Source organism: Monocercomonoides exilis, assembly GCF_001643675.1.
Source record: "Monocercomonoides exilis strain PA203 chromosome Unknown scaffold29-1213020, whole genome shotgun sequence".
Taxonomy (NCBI): Eukaryota; Preaxostyla; order Oxymonadida; family Polymastigidae; genus Monocercomonoides; species Monocercomonoides exilis.
In genome coordinates, this window is record NW_027150574.1 from 862,230 (window position 1) to 887,738 (window position 25,509).

At 32.9% G+C, this 25,509-nt stretch overlaps 6 protein-coding genes across 6 annotated transcripts; 2 read left to right on the forward strand and 4 right to left on the reverse strand.

Annotated features, from left to right (window-relative positions):
- Positions 1 to 8,711: 8,711 nt before the first annotated feature.
- Positions 8,712 to 13,630, forward strand: MONOS_11323 (maltose alpha-D-glucosyltransferase; the record flags this gene model as incomplete). The annotated part of the gene is made up of 13 exons (XM_067863844.1): positions 8,712 to 8,790; positions 8,863 to 8,881; positions 8,933 to 9,074; positions 9,143 to 9,161; positions 9,218 to 9,419; positions 9,511 to 9,752; positions 9,877 to 10,063; positions 10,334 to 10,417; positions 10,633 to 10,745; positions 11,030 to 11,177; positions 11,455 to 11,668; positions 11,806 to 11,978; positions 12,235 to 13,630. 13 exons carry the CDS (start codon positions 8,712 to 8,714, stop codon positions 13,343 to 13,345), a joined length of 2,733 nt encoding a protein of 910 aa, XP_067725438.1. The 3' UTR covers positions 13,346 to 13,630.
- A 13-nt stretch (positions 13,631 to 13,643) lies between these two features.
- MONOS_11324 (uncharacterized protein) lies at positions 13,644 to 14,543 on the reverse strand (the record flags this gene model as incomplete). Its single annotated transcript, XM_067863845.1, has 4 exons — positions 13,644 to 14,073; positions 14,138 to 14,225; positions 14,300 to 14,431; positions 14,491 to 14,543. 4 exons carry the CDS (start codon positions 14,541 to 14,543, stop codon positions 13,945 to 13,947), a joined length of 402 nt encoding a protein of 133 aa, XP_067725439.1. The 3' UTR covers positions 13,644 to 13,944.
- A 165-nt stretch (positions 14,544 to 14,708) lies between these two features.
- Positions 14,709 to 15,285, reverse strand: MONOS_11325 (putative 40S ribosomal protein S21; the record flags this gene model as incomplete). The annotated part of the gene is made up of 4 exons (XM_067863846.1): positions 14,709 to 14,924; positions 15,055 to 15,118; positions 15,168 to 15,202; positions 15,271 to 15,285. 4 exons carry the CDS (start codon positions 15,283 to 15,285, stop codon positions 14,775 to 14,777), a joined length of 264 nt encoding a protein of 87 aa, XP_067725440.1. The 3' UTR covers positions 14,709 to 14,774.
- Positions 15,286 to 16,751: 1,466 nt separating this feature from the next.
- Positions 16,752 to 19,844, forward strand: MONOS_11326 (putative flagellar associated protein). Its single transcript, XM_067863847.1, has 6 exons — positions 16,752 to 17,066; positions 17,124 to 17,284; positions 17,347 to 17,495; positions 17,614 to 17,792; positions 17,873 to 18,043; positions 18,201 to 19,844. Exons 1-6 carry the CDS (start codon positions 16,791 to 16,793, stop codon positions 19,461 to 19,463), a joined length of 2,199 nt encoding a protein of 732 aa, XP_067725441.1. The 5' UTR covers positions 16,752 to 16,790; the 3' UTR covers positions 19,464 to 19,844.
- A 77-nt stretch (positions 19,845 to 19,921) lies between these two features.
- Positions 19,922 to 21,402, reverse strand: MONOS_11327 (vesicle-associated membrane protein 7B). The gene is made up of 6 exons (XM_067863848.1): positions 21,379 to 21,402; positions 21,142 to 21,294; positions 20,888 to 21,080; positions 20,753 to 20,840; positions 20,511 to 20,671; positions 19,922 to 20,376 (listed from the first exon to the last, which is right to left on the reverse strand). The coding sequence occupies exons 2-6, from the start codon at positions 21,285 to 21,287 to the stop codon at positions 20,266 to 20,268; spliced, it is 699 nt and encodes a 232-aa protein (XP_067725442.1). The 5' UTR covers positions 21,288 to 21,294; positions 21,379 to 21,402; the 3' UTR covers positions 19,922 to 20,265.
- A 10-nt stretch (positions 21,403 to 21,412) lies between these two features.
- Positions 21,413 to 25,437, reverse strand: MONOS_11328 (putative PWI domain containing protein; the record flags this gene model as incomplete). Its single annotated transcript, XM_067863849.1, has 7 exons — positions 21,413 to 23,457; positions 23,663 to 23,895; positions 24,131 to 24,267; positions 24,406 to 24,703; positions 24,795 to 24,947; positions 25,014 to 25,294; positions 25,356 to 25,437. 7 exons carry the CDS (start codon positions 25,435 to 25,437, stop codon positions 21,609 to 21,611), a joined length of 3,033 nt encoding a protein of 1,010 aa, XP_067725443.1. The 3' UTR covers positions 21,413 to 21,608.
- Between the last annotated feature and the right edge of the window lie 72 nt (positions 25,438 to 25,509).

Here is a 25,509-nt window from a genome sequence, read left to right on the forward strand (position 1 = left end):
ATAAAAATATTAAAATTTTGTGCAAATTAGATAAAAATGCATTGCTACTCAAAATTGTTTGTCATATTTCATAAAATCAAAAACAAAATGAGCAATTTTGTCAAAATGAAAAATTGATTTGTACTGCTAAAGCAGCAACATTAAACAAAATTTTCACGTTGTGCATATTTACTGCAAGCATTTATCTTTTCATGCACCCCACGAAAAACATCTAATAAATATTGTGTTGCTCATTATTTTCAGATTTTTATAATTTTCTTCAAAAACAATGAAATGCGAAAAACTCGTGAAAAAATAAGAAAAAACAAAAAAGATTTGAAATTATATATGATAATTATGAATGATTCATGGTCCAGTAGCTAAAAACTGACAGAAAAAGAGAGTCGATTAAAAACGAGCAAAACAAATGATCAAAAATAAATTAAAAATTCTCAAGATCTTCATCAAAAACAAAAATTGACAAAAAATTTTTTTATATGAACATTTAATACGTGCTCAAACCTGGTGCAATATGCTTTTTTTGTTTTTAGTTTTTATTTGGTGAGACACGCCAATAAAAAAAAATGTCCGGATAAAAAAACCACCCTATTTAAATTATTGCATTTGTTGTATCTGAGTTAATGAATGAAGCAAAGCTGAAGAAGACTGTGAAGGAGATGCAAAAGGTGATGAAGAAGATCTTATGGAAATTTCCAATGTCGGATATCTTCTAACATATAATATTCTCATTATCACAATCTTGCCCTTTGCTCTTGTGGATAATCCTTCAATAGCAAAAGACTGAAGATGAAGTCATTACGACTCAAATTCATTTTTCCTGGCATTTGCCTTCAGCTGCCTGAATAACTCCAAACTGATATTTTTTCTTGTAATTTTGGCTCTCAAGCAAAACAATCAAATGCCATTCTACCCCTCTCCTCAGTTCAGTAAATCAATGCCTTGCCCTTCTCATCCCAAGAAAGGCGCCTTGCCCTGTCCCAACTGCCTCCAATGTCCTGTTTCAGTTATTTGCCCCAATCTCTCCAACAAAATTTTTTCTGAAAATGTCCTCTTCTTCTTCAAAAGGTGCTTCCTTTTCATAGAGTTTGGACATTCTTCCTTTTTGTTTTTAACGTCTTCCAATCCCGATGATTTCTGATCTATTAATTTTCATTCTTCATCGCATTTCTATCCATCGCGCATGTTGAGTCCATGATAAGAAACATAAATATTTGTAACAAAATATGTTCAGGCTCTAATATATTTGTAAGATAATGTTTGTCTCTATTCTTCGCTGTTCTGCTCTGCAAAGAATAGATTATCCATTTTATAAAAATTTCTGAATCATGACTTTGGAGAGGATACGGATGGAAATATCTTAGCAATGAATAAACAAATAAAAAATACATGCATTACGTTTTTTTGTGTGATTGATGAAATTGTTGTGTTCCCTTTGTTCACTCAATTTCAAAAACAATCATACAGAATTCCAAATTATTGCATCTCCATCATTTCCAGCTGTCATCATAGGAAATAATATTTCAAATTCTATAGATAATGTTCACTCATTGAACTCTCAATCAGTGCATAAATATTCCAGTTTTAAGAAAATTATTTGATCATGGAATCCATAACAACAAACCGAATTAATTTGTACATTTTTTTCTTAATAATCACTTTCCAAAAGTACCAAGACGATAAAGAATGGTGTGAACACGACATTTTTAATGACTATTTTTGAGATCTTGTTATTCATTGATGTCATCAATCCAAACAAATGGCATGTTCAATGTGAATGATAAAAATTTTATTGTTTTGTGAATAAAATATTCTTATAAAAATGCAGGAGATGGACAATACAAAAAAGTTCACAGGCTTGCATTCATTGTTGCATTTGAATTCATAATGATGGATTTTTTTTTTCATTTTTTAATTTAGAATTGTTTTCTGAGCTTGAATATTGCGATGAGGAAGAACAAAGAAAGAAAATCGAAGAAATGAATGAAATAATTGATGGAATGAATAAAGAAGAATTTGAATCAGTATTCACAAAAGAATTTTACGATCAAATAGAAAAAATAATTAAAGAAAAGAAAATGAGCAAGGAAAATGCAATCGGATTTGTGAAGCAAATAGGATATTGCAATAAGTTGAAAAATTTTTGGAATGAAAGTTTTATATTTTCTTCGCTGATCAGTAGATTTGAAAGGATGATGATTGACGAAGATCAAAAAAACGAAGGAAGAAACGAAAAACTTCTGATTGACCTTTGTGAAGCCTATCAAATGAATACTCTGTATATGACAGATGAAATTCTTCGCATTAGTATTCGCTGCATTTTGAAAGTTGCCTTGAAGAAAGAGGTTAACGAAGAAACACAAAAAGAAGTGGAAATGGCTTTGCTTTCTCTGAGAGATGTTAGGCATTGCGTATGAGCATTTATATTTCATTTTTGGTGCTGTTGAATGTTTTTCTTTCTTTCTTTCTTTAATTAGAGAGTGTCAGAAGAATTGTATTTGAATGATATGACAGAAATAATCAAACATCATCAAGAACATCGTAACCTAACACGACTTGCGTATGAATCTGGCTGGGAATTCTTGGTTGGATTACTTCGCCAAAATAAAAATTTGGAAAAAGTCATTACGAACGAATTGCATTTTATTAGAGAAGTAAGTAGAGAAATGGAAGAGCTGGCTGGGTATATGGATTGGAAAAGAAAAAAAGAAGAGGAAAAAGGAAAAGAAATGGAAAATAAACGAGTTTTAGTGAGATTGCTTCAAACATTGATTTATTTCTTCTACAATTGCAAACTATGGAATGAAGAATTTGATCAGCTTATTGAAAGCGCAATGAAAGTTTTTCGATTGGCAAATGATAATCACAGAAGAATTCAATGTGAATGTATTACACTTTTTGAAGCAATCGCAGGAAGTAAAGCAATACAAAATGATAATTTGCAGAAAGGCGGGATTGTTGAAATTACTTTGGAAGAAATTTTCCGCGTCGGTACAATAGATTCCATATTTGATCGTTATTTGGGTATTTTCAGCCTCATTTGCAATCGAATAAAGAGGAAAACTGGAAATGAAAAAGAAGATGCAAAACTGCAAATATTGAAAAGAAAGTTGTTTGATAAGTTGGAGGAAGAAGGATTCGAAGAAATAATTGAAGCTTATTTTGTTCTGCTTGACGACCTGCGTGAAGAAATTTTTGGCTTAAATGAATTAGCTTATTATTTTGTTTATTAGTGAATCATATCCCAGTTTCGGTTTCATTCACATTAAAGTTGGATCTCATAATAAAAGGTGAATGAAGACAAATGGGACAAAATTTTTATTTTTTGAAAATTGTTCCACACTTCACTTTCCAAAATATTTCACAATTTTTTAATTTTCCTTAATTTTTTTCAAGAGAATTCGAGACTTATTATGATATGACAGCAGAAAAAATTTGGAGCAAATTGTTATTATTTTCTTTAATGAAAATATATACCCCTAAATGGAATATTAATGCCCATAATACAATATTACTTATATTCATTCGAATGTTTTGGGTGCGTCCACAGGTTTGTTCAGTTTTAATATGAGTTTTAATGTTTGCATTAATATTTATTTGTCATAAATATTTGTATGTGCATAAATATTTCAAACATTAAATGCTTTTTCAAATTTTTATTCTATTGAAATGGATTTTTTGTTTTAAATACTAAAGTCTCAAGCTGTTCAAAATTGTTCCAGTATGAGCATTCTCCAATTTTAGAAAATATGTGTGTTAACGATATTTTACTACTTTTCTTTTCAGAACTCCTTTCAGAACTTAATGGTTGCTCGGATTCAATACAGAAGCAGAAAATTGAAGAAATTAATAGTTTAATGGGGGAAATGGATGGAAACGATCTTGAGGGTATTATTATTGGGACAAAATATGGAACTTTATTGACGCTTCTTGGTACAAATCAATTGTCATTGGAAAATGCAGTTTTATTTTTGAGGTGCATGAAATATTACGCGGAATTAAAGTGTTTCTATCGTAATTATCTAAATTTTTCGTTAGTGCATAACGTTCTCGAAGGGATAATTTTTAGCGAAGCTCAGAAAAAAGGAAAATGCGAAGAAAAGCTTTTTGTTGATCTTTGTGAATGTTATCTTTTGCTTCATGATTCAGAAATTAACAAAGAAATAAATCATATTTGCATTCCTTGCCTTCTGAAAGTTGCGTTATGCAAGGAAGTTAATGAAATAGTGCAAAAGGAAGTAGAAATTGCTTTGCTGGCTTTGAGCAATATTGGAATTTTAATGGTGTGAAATTGTGTTATTTCTGTGAGCTTATAGTTTTCACTCGTTATCAATTAGGAAGTTGAAGAAGAACTTTATTTGAAAGAAATAAAAGAGATTATCCTGTATCACAAGGAACATCACAATCTGACTCATCTTGCGTATCTTTCAGCCTGGAAATTTTTGATTAACAGATTATTTTGCAATAACAATTTGGAAGGCTTAGTCACAAATGAGCTACTTTTTGTAAGAGAGATGAAAAGATTAATTGAAGAACTGGTAAGATGTGTTAAATGGGAGGATAAGGAACTGGAAGATTCAAAAGAATTGAGAGTTGTAAGGGGAATGATTCAATTTTTGAGTGATTATTTTCGCTTTTACAAATTAATTAAAGGCGACGAGTGTGTTGATTTAATAAAGAGCATAGTAGGTCTGTGCACCTTAGCAAAGGATTTCGATGGGAAAATCTTGTTTCATGGGATCCAAGCATTTAAATGGATGGTAGAAAATCAATCAGTTCAAGCTGATTGGTTGGTAAAAGGTGGGGCTATTGACTTCGTATTGGGAAGGTTGTGTGGAGCATCAAATGATTATGCGATAAAAATGTTCTGTTTAAATTTCTTTTCCGCATTGTCAGAAAAGCTTTACGAAAACATCGCTCATAATGAAAAAGAAGAAGATGAATCAAGTGAAAAGTCAGCAAAAAGAGCTCTGATCGAAAGGATGGAGGAAGAAGGATATGAAGACATTGTTTTCAGCTTTATTGGAATTCATGATGAATCCAGATTTCCTTACCAAGCTTCTAATGATCCGAACGAATTTTTTATATTCAATTAAGCTTTAATGTAAATGCCTGTTTTAGATAGTTTTTTGTTGACATTCAACTAAAAATAATCCGCGAGTTCTTTCAAAATACGTTTTTTGATTCTTTATTTGCAACGTTCGTGTTTTATTTTATTTTATTTTTATTTATTAGTATTAAATTGTATTTCTGTAATTTTTTATTGAATATTCATTTATTTATCTATCTTGTACTTGTGCATTTGGATTCGCTTGAAAGCTCCGAACTGTTTCAACTTGTTTTGTACTTCCAAATCTTTAACTTTGTTATTTGTAAGCACCAATTTATACATTGGTAATGTATTTGATGGTTGCATTGGAAGCTTTCATATGCTGTGGATATATTTTATTTGAAAAGCAATTATCCTATGCAAATCTCATCTATCGCAATTGTGTAATTTGCAACTTTTTTTATTTATCAATTTAATTGCACAAGTCCTCAAAGCATTTTAAGAAATATATTATCATCCTGATGAAAAGCTAACTTTGAATCCTGATTAATGATATATATACTTTGCTTCAATTGACTTACAGCTTGCAATGAATTTTAGAGACAAAGATATAAACTCGTCCTCTTGAACTTAATTTAAGATTTAATCACAAGCAAATACACCTGAAATTATTCAACATCGAAAAAGTTTAATTCGAAACCGAAAATTCAATGATAATAATTATTTTAAAAAAATATTCCAAAAAACAGATTCATCGCATGAATTTTCATTTTTGTTAAATCATGGATATTTGATTATTTCTTAGATTTTTTAATTTTTTTTTATATTCTTTCTGGTTTTCGAAAATGTGCATTTGCAACAATAGATAGTGATAATCTTTTTTCAAAAAATTTTTTTCTTGTGCTCAGAAGAAAAAATGACAATTGCACATATTGCATAAAATACCTGACATCGCACAAAATACCCTGACAATATCGTTTTCTAAATAGCCACTGAAAGAGAAAATCCGATAATTTTCCATTAAACATTTTTTTGCAACACCAACTCATTTGGCATAGCAGACTTATAAAACAGCTTCATACGTGCCCAAAAATTATTTTTTTAAATATTCTGTCAACATGAAAATGAAACTCTCGCATGTCAAATGAGTTTGTGAAGATAAGATTCATTTTGAGGAAAATTAACAAAAATATTCATTTTGTGGTTGGAGAGTAATCAATCTTGTCCTGCATTTTTCGCACAATCTGTAATTCGTTTTCAATAAGGGTGATTATTTTTGAAATCATATTTTTGAAACAAATATTTTAGTTAAGAATTTTTTATTTTAAATTTTCTTCAATGAACACAGAAAAGAAATAACTACAATAAAATAAGTCTTTTTTTTTCTTTTTCATCAACCATTGGCTTTTGAAGGATTATAAAACATTTGTTATTTGAAAGAAAATAAATTGGTAAATGATAATGAATTTTCTCAATTTTTCGAAAAAAGATTTGATTTCAAAAATTATCACTCAAATATTAATATTTAAGGGATCAATTGTTATCATTCCGAAATTGTTGAAATCAACAGTTAACAATAAAAGTTAAACATACAAAATGAAATGATATTTATGATCATCAACAACAGAACTGAAATATTTTGTATCATAAGGAATAATACAGACTCCCAAGTTTTTTTCTCATGAAGTTTAAAATTTTTGTTTCACTCAAGACTTTGTTTAACTTCTTGAAATGGGTTATTCTTTTTGAAAAGTCGCTAATGTTTAATTTTCGAATAAATCAAAATTTTCATATTTTGCTCAAATTGATGTTGACATATACCAAACTTCGCTAATATAGAATCTATTTCTGGATAATGCTATTTCAAACATTCTTAAGAAGATTTGTGAGTGGAAACAGAAATTTGATTAAGATATGAAAATTATGATTTCTTTGAAAATTAAACATTAGAGACTTTTCAAAAAGTATTACCCATATTAAAAAAATTTTATTGGATTCTCATATCGATAAACAGGTGTCATTGACAACACATAATAATGTTTTGTGACTTTATTTGTTTTCGATAAAATAAACCCTTAAATTCATATTTTTTTGAAAACAAAAAGTTAGTTAACCGTGATAATTGTTGAAAGATAAAACTTGCTGTGTAATGTTTTGCCTCATATTGAATTTGAATGTTTCGAATTTGATCAAAACGTATTCAATTTGGAATTTGAATTTTTCAATTTGTGAAAAAAATTTTTATTCATATTTCTCGCATATCTCCTATATATAATCATGGACAAAACCCAGGAAAGGGACAAAACCCGGACTTTTTCATAAATTTCATTTTTTTCAACAAGTTTCAAAAATTAAATTATGATAATTCATTCATTCATATATCAGCATATAACACATCTTACCATATCCATATTTTTATTTGCTGTGCTGTATTTATGAAGAAATAAATAATTTTTATTTTTGAAAATTTGACTTTTAATGAATTTTTCTATTTTAATAAAACGATTCAGTTCATCTTTTATTCATATAACTTATTTTTCTTTGTTGCAATTTTCGGCGGCACGCGGAATGAATCAATAAAACACAGTCAATGGGATAACTCAAAATATATTTTTTCCAAACTCATAAGCATACATGTGAATTAAACACATGCAATAATTAATATGATAGTTATATAAAATTACCACAGAGCTATAATTTAAAATGATTCAGTGAAAATACCAATAGATAAATATTATTTGTATTTCAATGATAATAATCATAAAAAAATCATTAAAAAATGAAAACAATTATTATTTATGAAATGAATGTAGATTTATTTGAAATTTCAACTGTGTAGTAATTTTACATAACTATCATATTAATTATTGCATGTGTTTAATTCACATGTATGCTTATGAGTTTGGAAAAAAATATATTTTGAGTTATCCCATTGACTGTGTTTTTTTGAAAATGATTGATTTTCATTCCGCTAAAAAGATGAAAGTGCCGAAAATGAAAAATAACCCGAGCAGTTTGCAACAAAGAAAAAATAAGTTATATGAATAAAAGATGAACTGAATCGTTTTATTAAAATAGAAAAATTCATTAAAAGTCAAATTTTCAAAAATAAAAATTATTTATTTCTTCATAAATACAGCACAGCAAATAAAAATATGGATATGGTAAGATGTGTTATATGCTGATATATGAATGAATGAATTATCATAATTTAATTTTTGAAACTTGTTGAAAAAAATGAAATTTATGAAAAAGTCCGGGTTTTGTCCCTTTCCTGGGTTTTGTCCATGATAATATTTGAAAGATTGAGTTAAAAGATAAAATCGAAATCAAATCTTTTCAATCAGATAAAGATTGCTTGGAAACATTAAACAATTATTGAAATTCGTTATTCAAAGTTGTTCAAAAAAAAAAAAAAAAAAAAAAAAAAAAAAAAAAAAAAAAAAAAAAAAAAAAAAAAGAGAGAGAGAGAGAGAGAGAAAGAGAGAAAGAGAGAAAGAGAGAGAGAGCTTTATCGTTATACCAAAATAGAAAGAAACTTTTTATTAAGCTTTTTTCAAAGACAGAAAAAATAAAAATTCAATGGAACATTGTTTGTTATTTATTGTTTGATCAAAAAATAATAAATTTACTGAATAAAGTTAGTATTTTTTTGAACAGCGAAATGTATCACCCTGATAATGAAGAAGAATTTGAACCCCTTACAGAGAGTGTACCTATAGGACCAGATACAAATAGACTTGGTTTTTTTGTTATTAAACACAAAAATTTTGATTCTATTGAAAATTTCGTTTTTTTATTTCATTAAACGTCAGATCCCCTTTGGTACAAAAGGTATTTTACTTGTTAGAATTATTAAAGACATTATTTGTAAAAATAAAAAAGAGCCATTTTATATGAAGTTCATGTCAGAGCATTTTTTGATACTAACAAAGACGGAAAAGGCGACTTTCAGGGGCTAGCAGAAAAAATACCTTATCTTAAAAAACTTGGGGTTACATGCTTGTGGTTGCTACCTTTCTTTGATGTGTGAAATATCTTTTCTTTGTTCATATTTCTTTCAATTGCTTATTTCATGTTTATTTATCATTATAGAGTCCGCTTCGCGACGACGGTTTTGTGTTTTAAATAAGACATTGATTTTACTATATTTTTATCATTTTTTCATAGGATATGATGTCCGAGATTATCGAAAGGTTCATCCAGATTTCGGTACAATAGAAGATTTCAAATGGTTCGTGAAGGTTGCACATGAGCACGGAATTCGTGTATTGATCGAACTTATTATGAATCATTCCTCTGACCAACACAAATGGTTCCAAGAATCAAGAAAGGGAAGAGACAATCCATACTCCGACTATTATGTTTGGAGGTTTCCATTTCTTTTTTAAACCATTTAAGCAGCACATGGTAAAAATTTTAAAACATTTTCTAAAATGTTTATTTTGTTTGGGTATTGTTAGTGATGATCCAAACAAATATAAAGGTACTCGAATCATTTTTTGCGATACTGAAAAATCCAATTGGACGTATGATCCCATAAGAAAACAGTACTACTGGCATCGCTTCTTTTCTCATCAGCCCGACTTAAACTATGACAATCCAGCGGTTGTGGCAGAAATGATGGACATCGCCCGCTTCTGGCTGGACATCGGAATAGACGGGTTTCGGGCTGATGCCATTCCGTATTTGTATGAAAGAGAAGGTGTGACCAGAATTGTTGAATTATGTGTGTTGTTATCAAATTGCTTATAATTTATTTTTCTTATATTTTATTGTCTTTTGTTTCCTTTGTGCTTCGCGTGCATTCTTCTTGCTGCTGATTGAAGGGACAAGCAACGAGAATCTGCCAGAGACCCACGAGTTCTGCAAGCATCTTCGGAGGTTTATGGAGAAAGAGTATCCAGGCACTGTGCTGCTGTCAGAGGCAAACATGATGCCGAAGGATGCGGCGGCTTATTTTGGAAACGGAGACGAGTTTCAGATGAGCTTTCATTTTCCGATTATGCCAAGATTGTGTGCAATTAGAGAGAGAGAGAGAGAGAGAGAGAGAGAGAGAGAGAGAGAGAGTTATTTTGACAGAGTATTTTTTGAAGAAATTGACTGTTTTTCATTAAAACTTAATAAGTTTCTGTATTTCTGTGCTTCATTTATTTTTCTGAAAACGATACAAAATTTATTCATTTTTTTCTCCCTGAATGTTGAAATCATTCTGTTTATTCTGTTTATTCTTTTTATTCTTTTTTTAAAACTGATTTTTTTGTGACCAATTCATCATTTCCACAGGTTTATGTGTTTGAGGGCTGAGTGCCGAGATAAGCTTGTGGACATTATGGAACAGACACCTGACATCCCTCTCAGCTGCCAATGGTGTGGCGATGCTTTGAACATGCTTTTTGATTATGAAACAGAAATGAATAATAAATAAATAAATAAATAAATAAATTTATTATTATTATTATTATTATTATGAAATAAAATACTGCTTATCAATTATTTTCATAACATTTCTCTCTCTCTCTCTCTCTCTTTTTTTTTTTCCTTATAATTTTATCTGATTCTTTTTGCTCTAACTAATTATTCAGGGTGATGTTTCTGCGGAATCACGATGAGCTGACACTGGAAATGGTGACAGACGAAGAAAGAGAATGGATGTGGGGCAAATACGCCTACGATCGGAGAATGCGATGCAATTTAGGTATTTCCTCCCTCCCTCCCTCTCCCTCTCTCTCTCTCTCTTTTTTTTTTTTTTTTTTTTTTTTTTTGTATATATATATATATATGAATGTTGTTGAGATTGGAGAATTTGTTATTTGTTTTTGTTTATTTTGTTTATTTTATTTTCATTTGTTGGATTAAAATATGCTTTTTTGTTCAATGCCACCTATTATTTTTGAAACAATTTACAATTTCGATTTGTTTTATTTAATTTCATTCTTTTCAATAATTTTTTCTATCTATATATCTATCTATTTTATTCAGGAATCCGCCGCCGTCTGTTTCCTCTTGTTGAGAACCACCGAATTGAGGTGGAGCTGTTGAATGCGCTTCTCTTCTCTCTTCCTGGCACGCCTGTCATCTACTACGGAGATGAGATTGGGATGGGTGATAACATCTATTTGGGTGACAGGTTTGATTGAATGTTGTTTTTACTGAAATTGACTGGACTTCGTATTTTTTGCATTTAATGTATTGCTTTATTGATATTGATCTTGATAATAAATCCTGAATTTTTTTATACACTGACAATTTTCGCATTCACTAATTTATTCGTCAATCCATCCATTTGTTTATTCATTCATTTCCATGTATATATAACCATTTCACACACACACACACACACACATACACACACACACACACACACACACACACACACACACCCTTCCCCTTCCCCTTCCCCTCAGAAACGGAGTCCGCACCCCAATGCAGTGGAGCTGTGACCGAAATGCTGGTTTCAGCCGAGCCGACACACATGCACTCTATCTGCCTCTGGTGTCTGATCCTGTCTATGGATACCAGTCAGTCAATGTGGAGGCACAAGAGAGATCGTTTTACTCGATTCTGAACTGGATGAGGAAGATGATCAGAATCAGACAGAAGCACCTTGTGTTTTCGATGGTGTGGGGAATATTTGTGTTGTGTGTTTTTTTAACTCATCTATTGCTTTATATTGTATCTTTCTATGTGATGCTCTATTATTCATGTTATTATTATTCTTTTATTCTGTTGATATTCTTCTTCTTCTTCTTTTTCAGGGTTCCCTTGTTTTCTGCAAGCACCCTAAAAATCGAGCAGTGCTAGCCTATCTGCGGATGCTGCCAACAACTCCTGTGCCTTCCACATCAACTGCCCCCAATGCTTCCATCGTCGCTCCTATTTCTGCTCTGCCAATTGACAACTTTTCGCAGTTCGGGCCGACTATCACAAGGTGTGAATATTTCTGTTGATTGAATAGAATGAGATATGAGATGGATTATGAGAGGTAAATGAGTTATCTTCTTATTTCTTTTCTTTTCTTTTTCTTTTCATTTTTGCTGAATGGATTAAATTTTGTTGATTGCTTTCATGCACTCATGTTGAATTTCTTTCTGCTCAATTGTAATTCCTCTTCATTCTTTATTTAATTTCCTTTTTGTTTATTTCTTTGTTTTGAATTTTATCACCAATTTCTAATTCTTTATCAGTACAATCACCTCACTCCCCGAGATCCGCCGAGCATCTCAGCTGAATCTGAAGGATCTTGTGTCACTTCGCACGCCTTCTGCCAGCACAACACCCGTCGCCTCGTCTTCTCTCCCAAGCTCATCTGCCACACCTCACTCTGTTTCATCTGTCTCTTCCATCTCTTCTGCTTCTTCTGCTTCTTCTGCTTCTTCCATTCCTCCGGTTCCTCCTGTGAATGCTGCTTCTATTCCTTCTATTCCATCCTCTTCTTCTTCCTCTTCTTCCTCTTCTGCTCCAATCGACCAGAATTGTGCAGCTGTGCTGGAGTCTCTCTCTTCTGCTGCGATGACAGCTATTCCTGTCCCTCTCTCCTCCCACGCCATCCCCGCTGACCAGTTCCTCATCTCTGCCTCTGTCTCCTCTGATGATGCTGCTGCTCCTTCATCATCATCATCATCATCATCATCTTCTTCTTCTTCTTCTTCTTCTTCCTCTGATTATTCTGGCTACACTGACTACTCTGCCTATCCAGGTGCTGACGCTGAGCTCGCTGGCTTTGTCAGTCCGATGCCTCGCAACGTCCCTCCCACGCTGCCTGCGACAGACGACATTCCGATTGTCTGTGGAGATGATGATGCGCTTTCAGACGAAGAGAACGAAGAGAGCGAGGAAGGAGGGATGAAGAAGAGAGACAAGCAGGAAAAGAAGGAGGCAGAGCAGCAGGCGATTAAAGAGACGACGGCTGCTAACTTCACAAGAAGAGCATCAGCACAGTCGCTGTCGGAACTGCAAAGTGTGCTTCATCAGTCGTCAAAGACAACTGCTCAGCCAACTGCCCCAGCATCATCATCATCTTCTTCTTCTTATTCATCATCATCCTCTTCTTCCTCTTCTTTCTCCTCCTCCTCGTCTTCCCTTGATCTTCCCTCTCCAGATGACGAAGTGATTCTGTGTGTGTACAACTTTGCCTCCACCGCACAGCCAGCTGAATTGGACTTGCACGAATGGGCTGGCTACACACCAGTTGAGCTGTTTGGCGGAGTGCACTTCCAAAAGATATCGGCAGACGCGCCGATGATACTCACGCTGCAGCCGTACGGGTTCTTCTGGTTTATGCTGAAGAAGATTTGAATTGGACATGAGGGTATTTCATAAAAAAAAAAATAATGAATGTGTTTTTGAATTACAATAATATTTTTTTGTAAGTGATGTATATATTTATTTTTTTCGGTGTATGTAAGTATTATTCAATAATCAACTTTTATGTATTCATATTTCTTTGAGTGTTTTTTATGCCTTTGTTTTTTTTTAAGTGAATGAGAATTTAGATTTGTTTACCTTTTTGATTCATCTTTTAATTTGTACTTCGTCGTTTTATTCACATTTTTATACAAAAAAATCAACAACTTTTATGACTTTAAGAATTTCTTTTTTTTATTCAATCAGAGTTCATTAACCTTTCCAAAATAAATGATATGAGGTAAGCTTAATCTTGTTTGTATTAGATTGGAATTCACTCAACATAAAATAATAAAAGATCATTCAAATTCATATTGAATAAAAATAAAAGCAATACTAATGCTTATAATTTGTTTGAGAGAAGAATTACTCATTAAAATAGTAATTCACAACAAAAATAAACTGAAAAAAGTTTAAAAAAAACAGTAACATGAAATGAAAAAAAATCAAACACAATCCGCAAAATGCTTACAAGAAGAATTATAATAATGTTAATAGAAAAAGTCCGGAATTGAATTATCTTGAGTTGGCTTTCCTTCGAAAGCAAAATAGATAACTACAGCTGCAATCATTGTTAAGAATCCAAATAGATTCGGAAGGAAAACAGCTAAAGAAAATGCCTGAAAATAAATAAAAGATAAATTTCAATGCTTCTTTCTAAAAATGGGGAAAATATGCTCAAACATTTGAAGCGCGAAATACAACTATACACAATCCAATTGAGGAAAATGCTAAAATCAATGCGCCAAAAAGATACAAATAAGTAAAAGCACTTTAAAAATTTGATCAAGAGAGAAATGGAAAAGTAATTTGGCGAATAATAACCAAAAAATTGATAAAATGAACCTGTGATTATCAGACGAATATTTCACTGCGAACACAAGCATAACAAGAACGGCAGCCACTAAAAACAGCAATCCAAACAACGACCACCAATTGTTGGAAATTGCATTCCCTATTATTACAGAACAAAGGCCTCTAAAGAAAAAGTATAAAAAATACTTAAATTTTTTTATAAAAGCAAATAAAAAGCACACAAAGCAGCAATAACTGACATTAACAATAATTTAACTACTGGATTTATTCGCATCTCTCCTGCAAAAATATTTTTTCTCAAAATATCGAGATCATTCCCTAAATATCATTTTATTTCAGCTTATTACAAACTCAGCAATTGAGAACTTGAACGTTAACATTTACGATTCTGTATCATTAAAAACTTTTTGATACATTTAAATTGTTCAAAAAAAAGTAATTTCACAAGAATTTGTGGATTCTTGCTTTTAAATTATTTATGATGTGTTTGGTGAAAATTGTCCAATTAAGCTTTTGTTGGCTTGATAAGTCCCTTGACAATTTTATCTTTTGAGCAAAGGCGAATCAAAGTTGCATCAGCTTCGCATCGAGCTCTGACCATTCCGCAAAGAGCATAAGTCTTTGATTTCTTTGTCATCACTCCATTTTTGTCCAACTAAAATGTCAAATCAAACGTTAACGAGTTAAAAATAAGCATTATCAAAATTGTTAACATGTCATTAATCAGAGTATTTCCATGAAAAATAAGCTCATAAATAATGATGATAAACTGAATGATAACAAACCTTTGGAATTGTAATTTGCACAGATGCGTGATCATCTGCAGCAATGATACGGTTTGTTGCTGAGCTGTAATCAAACGAATAAGTAATATTTAGAAATATTTAAAAAATTATACCATTTGCGTGGGATGTAAAGCTCGATGTTTTCTCCCTGATCAAATGTTAAAAATGGAAATATTAATAAGCAAGATTCTTGCAAAATCAACGTCAACAATAAACTTTCTCGTTCTGCATGATAAAGTCCTTTTTATGAGGATATGGTAATTCCCTTTCTTACTGATCTACCCACAATAAATATATATCGTCATGGAAAAAGAAAAAAAAATATTAAAAAATAATAACATCAAGCAAAGGGGAAATCGACGGAAATGAAGAGAAAAAATGAAAAATGAAATTTTTTGAAACATAAATTAAACAAATCAGTTCGATTTTGTTTTCAAATGGTTATTTCTGAGCTGTCGAAAAATAAACTTACATTTCCAACAAATAACAACAGTTATAAAATGAATTGAACTTCATTTCTCACTCAATGCATTGACTAGAATGATTTTGAATTTATGAACATATCAATGAGAGTTTTTAAACGTTGAAAAGAATCTAATTTAATTTTTTTGAAGCGGTTGATAATTTATGTCATGTAAATTTATTTTTAATCAAACAATTTTTTTTTTAAAAAAACTTCTTTACAAACGAAAAAGCTAAAAAAATAACACTTGAGCATGAAACTGTCTATTTAAATCAAAATGAAAGATTTTCCTTTTGAAAAGATAAATCATCCACATTTAACTTTATTCATCATTTCTACAAATAATATTCTTGTACAACGTTTGAAATAAAGATGAAATATTTAAAAACAAAAGAATATTCAAAAATTTATGACTAAATTTCATGAAAAATTTTTTGAAACTTACCATTGCTTGCCAAAAAGAAAAAGAAAGAAACATATGTACTAAACCAATATCTTAGATAAATCTAAAAACCAAACATTTCAAATATATGTGCTGCATTGATGAAAATGACTGTACTCCTAAATTGTTATTAGCTAATTATTTTGAATGTTGCATTTTTCTTTCATACAATAAAACTCGAACAAGCATTCTGAATGCACTTTCCAAACCAAACAAATTTGCAATTCATTCTATCAAAGAGAAACAATAATTGCATTTCCTGAAATTTCAAAAAGCAAATTAAAAAAAAAAAAAACGCATGCAACTCCAATTGATATAAAATGGTCAATATTAATAACTCTTGAATTTTCGATGAGATTAAATACATAATCGTTTGAGAAAACAACAGAAATTCCTCAAAACTCAAAATTTTAGAATTTTCATTCTTTAAACCAAAGATGAAAAATCTCAGAATATTTTCTTTATTTTTTGGAAATTCAAATTATTGCATAAAAAGGTTATCATTAAATAAAAGAAGAAGCAGATTATATGCCTCCTTTAGTATGTAACATATCTCCTACATCATGAAAATCAAAAGTTCAAAAAATAAAGCACTAATACGAATGTTTTAAACAATGTGTTATAAATCTGTTCGGCATTTGAAGCAAAATGTTAAAATCTACATTGCAGTGCTTTAAGAAAATATGTTTTTATATTTCAATAAATAAACAAGTATTTCTTTGAAAATGCTTACAGAAATAATCTATTTGTTTTAATTTCGATAAATGTTCCATTATGGTACAACCCATATTTATATCTGAAGGGGTTGCCTTATTAATTTTTTAAGTTTTGATGGACCAAGAAAATACAGAAAATATTCCTGAGCAAGAGCCCGATAATAATTTGCAATCACGTCCAAAGATTATAATTGAATATCAATTACAACCACAAACAAGGAATGAAGGAGGATTTATAAATAAGAAAACTGGAATCCATTATTTAAATGCATGCGTACAAACAGACCCAAAACCAAAACCTCCACAACCTAAGAAATATTCAAGGGATGCGCAAACTGTGCAATATGCTGCTCATACTACACAGACAAAACGAGAATCTGGAACTCAAATGGTAATTTTGTTTATTTTTTATCATTGAATTTGCACCTTTTTATATTTGCAACTTTAGCCGAAACCAGGACTAGCAATAGATGAATCTGGCGATAAAGTTATGTATGCCCAACCGTATTTTGACTCAGAACAGTGGATGGCACTTCTCGAAAGAACTGCGTTAACTCTTCAACGATGGACGCGAGGATGGCTTGCACGAAAGAGATTGCGCGAAATGAAGTATGTATCTGAAGTGCATTTATTGATCTTCAAACATATTTACAAATATTTTCAAATTTCAGACAAGAACAAGAGCAGAAACTTAAAGAACTTTCTCAAAAAACGGATGTACAATCAAAAGAAGATGACGTTGAAAAGAAACGTGAAATGGAGCGAAGAACGCATCCAAGAACCAAAGAAGATTTTGATATTTTGCGTTCTGAACTTTCAGGTTTGAACAATAGCTTATTTCGAAGAATATCCATTTAAATGGAAATTTTAATATACCTGGTACCACTCTGCTTATTGTGATGTTAACCAACATTTTTTTGTTATATTTTATTTTATAGCATGGATGGCACAAGAAACGGAACGGATTAACTCACTGGGATTAAGCGAAGCCGAACGACTTTCAGCGCTTGCGGTACTTCTGTCGCATGAAACACGCATCCTCCAAACGATCGATCGACTGAAAAGCAGCGCCAAAACAGAGAATGAGGAATCGCGCATTGAAAAAATGATGGAGCAGGTAGAGTTCTTTTGTCTTATTTTTGTAATGCATTTCCTAATTAACATATTCTTCTGTAACTTTTATTCATTTTGCTGCAGATGTCAGCTCCGAAAGAGATCAAGCTGCGCGAGGGACAGAAAGCGAGTGTGCACACGCCATACACCACACGTGCGAGAGAGCTGGCTGATTTGTATCGCGCACTGCGTCTGACGAATGTGAGTGTGGATGAAAGGCTGGACATCCTTCTGCATGTGAAGTGGACAGTGAAGGTTTGATTAACGAGGAATGAGCGAGTTTATTGGGAAATGCATGGTGGTTGTTTGATATTTGCTATGCATTTTGTTTGCTTATGAATATTTTTGTTACAATATAAATTAATTTTGATAATACATTGCTATATTTATTTGCATACTCAATGTCATTCAGGAATATGACTGCCAGCTGACACGCACTCTTGTTGATCTGATTGACCGAGAAGCCGATCTCATTCAGCGGGTGCACTGCAAATGCCCCACTTGCTCTTCTGCCTTCGGCACTTCATCAACCACTCCTTCTGCTGCCTCTGCCTCTTCCTCCTCCTCTTCTTCTTCTCGTTGTCTTCTTTCTGGTCTTCGTGAGCGTATTGCCACACAGTTTCTTCTCTTTGTGGAGACGCCAGAGTTCAACCCAGAAGCCGCACGCTTTCTGAAAGTGCCGAAGGATCTGGTTGTGCGGCCAGAGACGATTTTGTTCAGCAAAGAAAAAGGAACAGCCAAAAAAGGTGCAACTGCAAGAGGAGTAGGGGCAAGCATCAACAGCTCGAAAAGAGGAGCAGCCGGCGGAGCAGCGAGAAAAGGGGCAGAAAGAGGATGGGGTGCAGAGAAGAACGAGAGGGACGCGGGAGAAGCGGCTGAGAGAGAGCAGTGGAGGCAAAAGAGAGAGGCGATTCAGAAGGAGAAGATGGAGCAGGAAGGCAGACTGCAGTCGGGAAGATCAAAGCCAACGACGCCAAGGTCTCGTCCGATATCGCACAGAGCAGAGCAGATGGAAGAGAAGAGAGAAGAAGAACAAGAAGAGCGAGAAGATCAACAACAACAGCAACAAGAGCAACAAGAGCAACAAGAGCAACAAGAGCAACAACAACAAGAAGTGGAGGAAGAAATGAACAGGGCAGAAGATGGGACTGAAAGAAGTGGAGATCGCGTGGAGCAAGCAGAAGGAGAAGAAAGGGAGGAAATGATAAGAGGAGAAGAAGGAATCGAAGGAGAGAATGGTGTTTCAGACACAACAGAGGCAGGGCAGCAGACACATAATGAAGAAAATGAATACAATGAAGAGGAGATGAGAAGAGAAGAAGGAGAAGGAGAAGGAGAAGGCGAAGGAGAGCAGATGGTGGATATGGGGACAAGTCCGATGCAGCAGAAGGCAGAAGCAGGAGATCTGACAGAGGAAGAAAGGAATTACGAGATGGAAGGCCAAATGGCAACAGAGCAAGAACAAGGAATAGAAGCCAGAGGAGAAGAAGAGGAAGCAGCAGCGAATGGGGAAGATGTGCCGAATGAGCAGGAGAATTTGATTGATATGCAAATTGATGACAGAGAAGTGCCAACTGGAGAGGAAGAAGGAGAGCAAAACTGGCATGGCGATGAAGCAGTGAAGGAGGAAGCAGAAGGAGGAGTGGAAGAGCAAAGGGAAGAAAATCCTGTTTGAATGAATAGTTTTATTTCTTCTCTTTAGTAATAACATCTCATCTCGTGTTCTGCTGAGCATCTTCACATTCATTTCCTTCTCTCTCTCTTTCTCTCTCTCTCAAACACTTTCCTTTCCACAGTCATTTCCATCATCGTTTTGTCTCTCATATTTCTTCTTCTTCTTCTTCTTCTCAGCTGAATGATTTGCTCAATAGTCGATTTCTTTTTTATTTACATTCCACATTTTTATAAACCATTTCTCGAATTCTTGTTTGCCTTCCTGTTGTATTTTTTTGTATATTTTGAATTCTTCGCATTTTCATTTGAAAGATGCAAATTCTCTTACATTTTTTTCTCTTCAATTCACAAGCTAAATATCAAACCTTAAAATGTTCTCTCTTTCTGTTTGTTTTGATATTTATTGAATTCTCTCATAAACTTAATGCATTCAATAGGAAAGAAAGCAATATTTTCATTGATTTTTATCACAAACAACTGTTTTGACCAAATTGCAGATGCAAAAAAAAAGAGCAAATGTGTAATGTTTTTTGCTTTACAAACCCTCTGATTTTTGATGAAAAAAAAAAAAAAACTGAATAACAAATTGAGGAAAAAATCAGTAGCAAAGATTTATAAAGAAGCAAAATAACCTCACAGAATCAATATGGAAACCAAAAAAGAATTAATTGCTCTCCAAAAATAAAGTTAAAAGTTTTCTGTAATTCACAACAGAGCCGTGAACACAAACAAAACAAATATCATTTAAGGAGATTTATGAGTAAAGTTGTCATAAAAGTTTTAAATGATGATAAATTTCTTCTTCAAAACCAAGTCGTTGGATTATCTTCCTTCTTCTCTTCTGGCTCGTGTTTGCGGCAGTTTTTGAATGTGAAACCTCCACAAGCAGAAACAACGATGATGAAAATAAGCACCTGTAACATTAAAAAAAAGAAATAATAAATAAATAAATAAAGATGGAAATATATATTTAATGTGAAATAGAATCAAAGACATAAAGGCATGAATATTTTTATGTTTGAAAATTTTGAATCTTAAAATGTCAAACCAAAAGAATGATAATTACAATTGTCCAAAGTTTGCAGTTTTGCCACCACATTTTCTTCTTCAATTGTGTTCCTTTCTTTTTAAATGTTAAAGAATTTTGCGCCAAACTTTCTGAACGATCAACTAAAAGTTCTATTTTCTCTTGACGATCAAGAACTTTGTCTACAAAAATATAAAACGAAAATGATTTGGATTACAATTTTAATAGGAATCATTGATTTAAGAATAGCAATAGCAATATACCTATATTTTCTTCAACTGTTCCACGAAGAAGGTTGACATCTTCTTTTGCTCTGGCAATTCTATCATTTGATTGAGCAGAAAATTGTTTCTAAAAAGGCAGTAATTCTTAAGAAAGATGCATATATGTGTCCACACCATTAGTTTTAATAGCTCATTTCTGAAATCACGGAATTGATAGCTACTTGAAGTGTCCAAAGAATAACCATATCGGGATATGAAAGTTTGTTGTGTATCTGTAAGAAATCCAAATGCAACGCATCTATCAAAGCGATCATCCGTCATGCACATATAGACGACTTGATTTTCAATGATATAGTGAAATGTGTAACTGAAATGAATATTGCAAAAAATCATGAAAAAGAACGTTTTTATTTCATTGAAGAGCAAACTCATCGTAATGATAAGATAATTTTGCATCAATTTTAGGAACTTTTGCTAATATTTTACTTGCAATTTCTCGGAAATTACCCGCAGTTTGTTCGGCTTCAACAAGAATTGACTGATTCTTGGCGATAACAGCATATAAAATCGGCATGCGTATTCTAATTTTTGACATATTAAAAATTAATTTTAAAATTAAAAAAAGGATTTCATGTTGACGATTCTTTGAAAAATGAAAAGCAAACTTTTCTTTGAATCTTAAAAATGATATGGATTAGATCATTGTTTTTTGTAAAAATCTTTATTAGATATGAAGTGGAAAAAAAAGTGTATTAAATACAAAAAATAAACAAGACTTGAAATTTTATGAATAACTGCCTCGTTTGCAATGGAAGCAAAACTGTTCTCTGTAATTATCACAAAAAAGAAAAAGATGTTGAAAAAAAAAAGAGAGAAATGAATTTTTCATTAAATCCTATTTTGAATTCAATGTCTTCAGCTGTAAAAACACAAGCATTTTCCAGAGTCTTTGAACAAAGTCGTCAGCCTCTTCTTCTTCGAGAAAACGACTCAGTTGTGTAATCATCTGTTCTGGTGAGTTATGTGCATCTAAAGAGCTCAACACAGTTGACACGAAATTCTTCTGTTCCTTTTCTGTTTGTGTTTCCGGCAGCAGTTTTTTGGCTTTGATGTTAACCCAATTTTCGAGCTGTGAAGGGAAAGAATGGGAATCGCTGAGAGTCCAGTCGATCGAATAGGCAAAGAGACCAGAGCGCGTTTGGGGCACACGGGATGTGAGTTCGGTGAGTGAGTGAGTGGAAGAGGAAGAAGAAGAAGAGGAGGAAGAAGATGATGAAGAAGAAGAAGAAGATGATGATGAGTCGGAAGAGATTGGAGCACTTTCGTTTTGGTCCTTCTCTTTTTGTGTGTCTGTTTCTTTTCTGTCAGAATTTCCGATTGTATCTCTTTGTTCTTCACTTTCTTTCTCTTTCTCTTTCTCTTTTGCTTCTTTGGAATCCTTCTTTTCATCTTTCGTCTTTTCCTTCTCTTTCTCTTTCTCTTTCTCTTTCTCCTTCTCCCTTTTCGTGTATCTTTCCTTGTCACTTTCTGATTCTGATTCGCTGCTGTCTCTTCCTCTCCTCTTCGTCGAACGTTCATCTTCTCTTCTTCTGTCTTTCCCTTTTCTGCCTTCTCTTTCTCTTTCTCTTTCTTTCTCTTTTTCTTTCTCCTTCTCCTTTTCCCTTTCCCTTTCCTTTTCTTTATCCTTCTCTTTCTCTTTCTCCTTCCTCTTCTCCTCTTTCTTCCTTCTTCTGTATGCCTCTGAATCTTCACTGCTTTCATCCCGTCTTCTTCTCCTTCTCGTCTCTTCTCTGTCATTCCATCTTCTCTCGCTGCTGCTTTCATCAGAAGAATACGAATCTCTTCTTCTCTTCTTCCTCCTTTTCTCCTCTTCCTCTTCACTTTGGCTGTCACTTCTTCGCTTTCTGTAGTCATCGCTGCTTCTGTCTCTTCCTCTTCCTTTCTCTTTTTCCTTTTCCTTCTCTTTCTCTCTTCTTTTTTCTTTCTCTCTTTCTCTCTCTTTCTCTTTCAATCTTTCTCTTTCTCTTTCTCTCTCTTTGTCCTTCTTCTTCCTTCTGCGCATTGCTTCAGTCGAAGAATCTGTTGACGAAGGCGAAGAAGACAAAGAAGAAGAAGAAGGCGATCTTCCTCGTCTTCTCTTCACTTTCTTCATTTCTTCCTCTTCTTTCTCATCTTCAGTTGTTTGCTCCTTTTCTTTCTCCTTCTCCTTCTCCTTCTCTTTCTCTTTCTCTTTCTCCTTTTCCTTTTCCTTTTCCTTTTCCTTCTCTGCTTCCTCTTCTTTCACTGGCATTGGAACACTCTTTGGAATAGAAAATGAAGGTGTTGCAGAAGAAGAAGTTGATGATGAAGGCAATGATAATGAAGAAGATAAAGAAGAAGAAAGAGGTTGAGAAAGAGCAGAGAAAGAAGAGATGGCAGCATTTGAGGCAGAAGAAGTGAATGAAAGCGAGTCTGTTGGGTTGGCTGGCTTGAGATCGAATGTGGAAAAGGGGTCAGGTTCAGAATCAGCAGAATCAGAAGAGGAAGAGGAAGAAGAGGAAGAGGAAGTGCTGAAAGAATCCAAAGAAGAAGAAGGAGAAGAGGAAGGAATGAAGAACTTTGAGGAGGAAGAGGAGGAAGCGGCAGAGGAGACGGATGAGAGAGAAAGAGATGGGATTGAGAAAGAAGGGGCAGATAAATTGGATGAAGGAGCAGCAGTTGTTGATGTGGCTGATTGTTGTGCACTTTCATTTTGTTCTGCTTCTCTGAAATAAATTCAATGAAATTATTATTATTATTATTATTATTATTATTATTTGTCATGTTTAATCATGCATTCAAACATAATACAAATTAAGCAAACAGACAAATAAACAGAAAGATAAAGAAATAGATAAATAGAGAGATAGATAGATAGATAGATAATAAGTTTAATTGATTAACATAATAAATCAACCACAAATAGCACACAATGCAGCGCTCCACTCCAAAATAGAGCTGTCTGAATTGCCTTTTCTCTTGGCGCCATTCAATTCGTCGTTTTCACTCCCACTCTCATCGCTCTCGTCCAACATGCGCTTTTTGGTTCTTTCGCCTTCTTTGCCTGTTCTGACGTCTTCATCAACTGCCATCAGAAGCGATTCTTTCATCTTCTTCTTCTCTTTCTCTGCTCTCTTGCGCTCTTTCTCGCGCTGTCGCTCTTCCTTAAAAAAAAGGGTGAAAAAAGAAAAATTGAGAAAAAAATGAAAAAAAGGAGAGAGAGAAAAAGAGGATAAAGATGAAATTTTATTTTGAGAAGAAAAAAGAAAAATAAAATGATTAAAAATGGATGTTTTAAGGGGAAATGGTTCAAAAAGGGATCAAAAATAAAAAGTGGAAATTTTCAAACAAAACAAATTAAAATAAAGAAAAGTGTTTAAAAAAAAAGTGCCTTCCAACCTCTTTTATTTTGACGAGTTCCAATTCTTTCTTCTTTTCTTTTGTCGAAATCAGCTTTTTGAGCTCTTCATCTTTCTCTGCTGTTCTTTTCCTCCATTGCTGAATCTCCTTCACAACCACGGAAATTGTCCCATTGTCTTTCAATTAGAAATGATGCATGTCAAAATAAAATGTGAATTTATTGTCAAATATAAATAGATAAATAGATAAATAAATAAAAGATAATTTTTATAATTATTAATAAAATAATATTATCATGTTTATTATTCGCACACCTAACAATGCGCCGGCAACAGGCATGTCTTTCAGCTGCTCTTCACCAACGTCTTCTTTTTCAATCATCTTTCTCTTCAGTTCTTTTTTGTCTTCCATTGAAAGCTCATACTCCGACACTATCTTTTCCATATCCTTCTTTTTGGCTTCATCTTCAGTCTTCTCCTCTTCAGTGGCATTTTCGTTGATGGTCGCAACAGAAATAGCAAATCTCTTCGTTTCCACTCCTCCATTTTTCGCTTTATCTCGTTCTCTGCATTTTTCACAGCAGTATTGAAGTGTCTTTTGATCTGGTCGGATCTGCAAAAAAGAATAATCAATTCAAAAAAGGAATTTTTAAATTTTAAATCAGTACAATTTCAAGATGAAACACATAAAAAGAAATGCATGCATTTAGTTTGCTTTCTCCAATTTCTAATCCATTTAGTAATCGAACGCAACGCATCACAGACTCAAAAGTCTCAAACTGGCAATATCCAAAATGAAAATCTATTTCTGATCCTGAATCTGTCAATCGTTTCCAGAATGTAATTGGACCACACAGCTATTCATATAAATATTTTTTTTTTGAAAAAAAATTATAATTGATAATAAAGCATAACAGTCAAACAATTAGTAATCTTTTGATGAAAGTGTCATCGTAATCTGGATCAATTTTTGAAATAAACACTTTAAACTCAAGTTTTTGAGGAACGGCTTCAACTTGAACAGCTGCTTGAGAAGGTAAAATCAGCGGTGGCTTTGGAGCATTCGAAGTTGTGCTTTGCATTGTTCCAACAGGGATTGAAAGAGAAGCTGCTGATGGAGGAGCAAGGACCATAGGAACAACTGGAACAGAAGGGTTTGGAATGACTGGTTGGCGAAATCCCATTGACGGGCCTGGAATAATTCCTTAATATAAAAACAATTGCATTATTTAAAAATAGACGATTTTAATTTCAATCAATCAAACCCATCGGGACAGACGGATAAACTGGTTGCACAGGAGGAAATTGTGAAACGCCAATGCCCGTAGGTGCTGGATATTGCTGCATCAGATTGGAAATATTTGATCTTGTTTGATCAATAATTATAATAATAAATAGAAAATTGATTTTTATCGTTTT

Excerpts from the sequence above, each read along its gene's own strand:
- MONOS_11326 (XM_067863847.1), top strand. The coding sequence starts at position 16,791 with ATGGACCAAGAAAATACAGAAAATATTCCTGAGCAAGAGCCCGATAAT. Across the intron at positions 17,285-17,346 it reads AAGAGATTGCGCGAAATGAA|ACAAGAACAAGAGCAGAAAC; the intron begins GTATGTATCTGA and ends TTCAAATTTCAG. Across the intron at positions 17,793-17,872 it reads TTGAAAAAATGATGGAGCAG|ATGTCAGCTCCGAAAGAGAT; the intron begins GTAGAGTTCTTT and ends ATTTTGCTGCAG.
- MONOS_11327 (XM_067863848.1), bottom strand. The coding sequence starts at position 21,287 with ATGCCGATTTTATATGCTGTTATCGCCAAGAATCAGTCAATTCTTGTT. Across the intron at positions 21,081-21,141 it reads TTATCTTATCATTACGATGA|TTACACATTTCACTATATCA; the intron begins GTTTGCTCTTCA and ends TATTCATTTCAG. Across the intron at positions 20,377-20,510 it reads TTGTAATTATCATTCTTTTG|GTGCTTATTTTCATCATCGT; the intron begins GTTTGACATTTT and ends TTAATGTTACAG.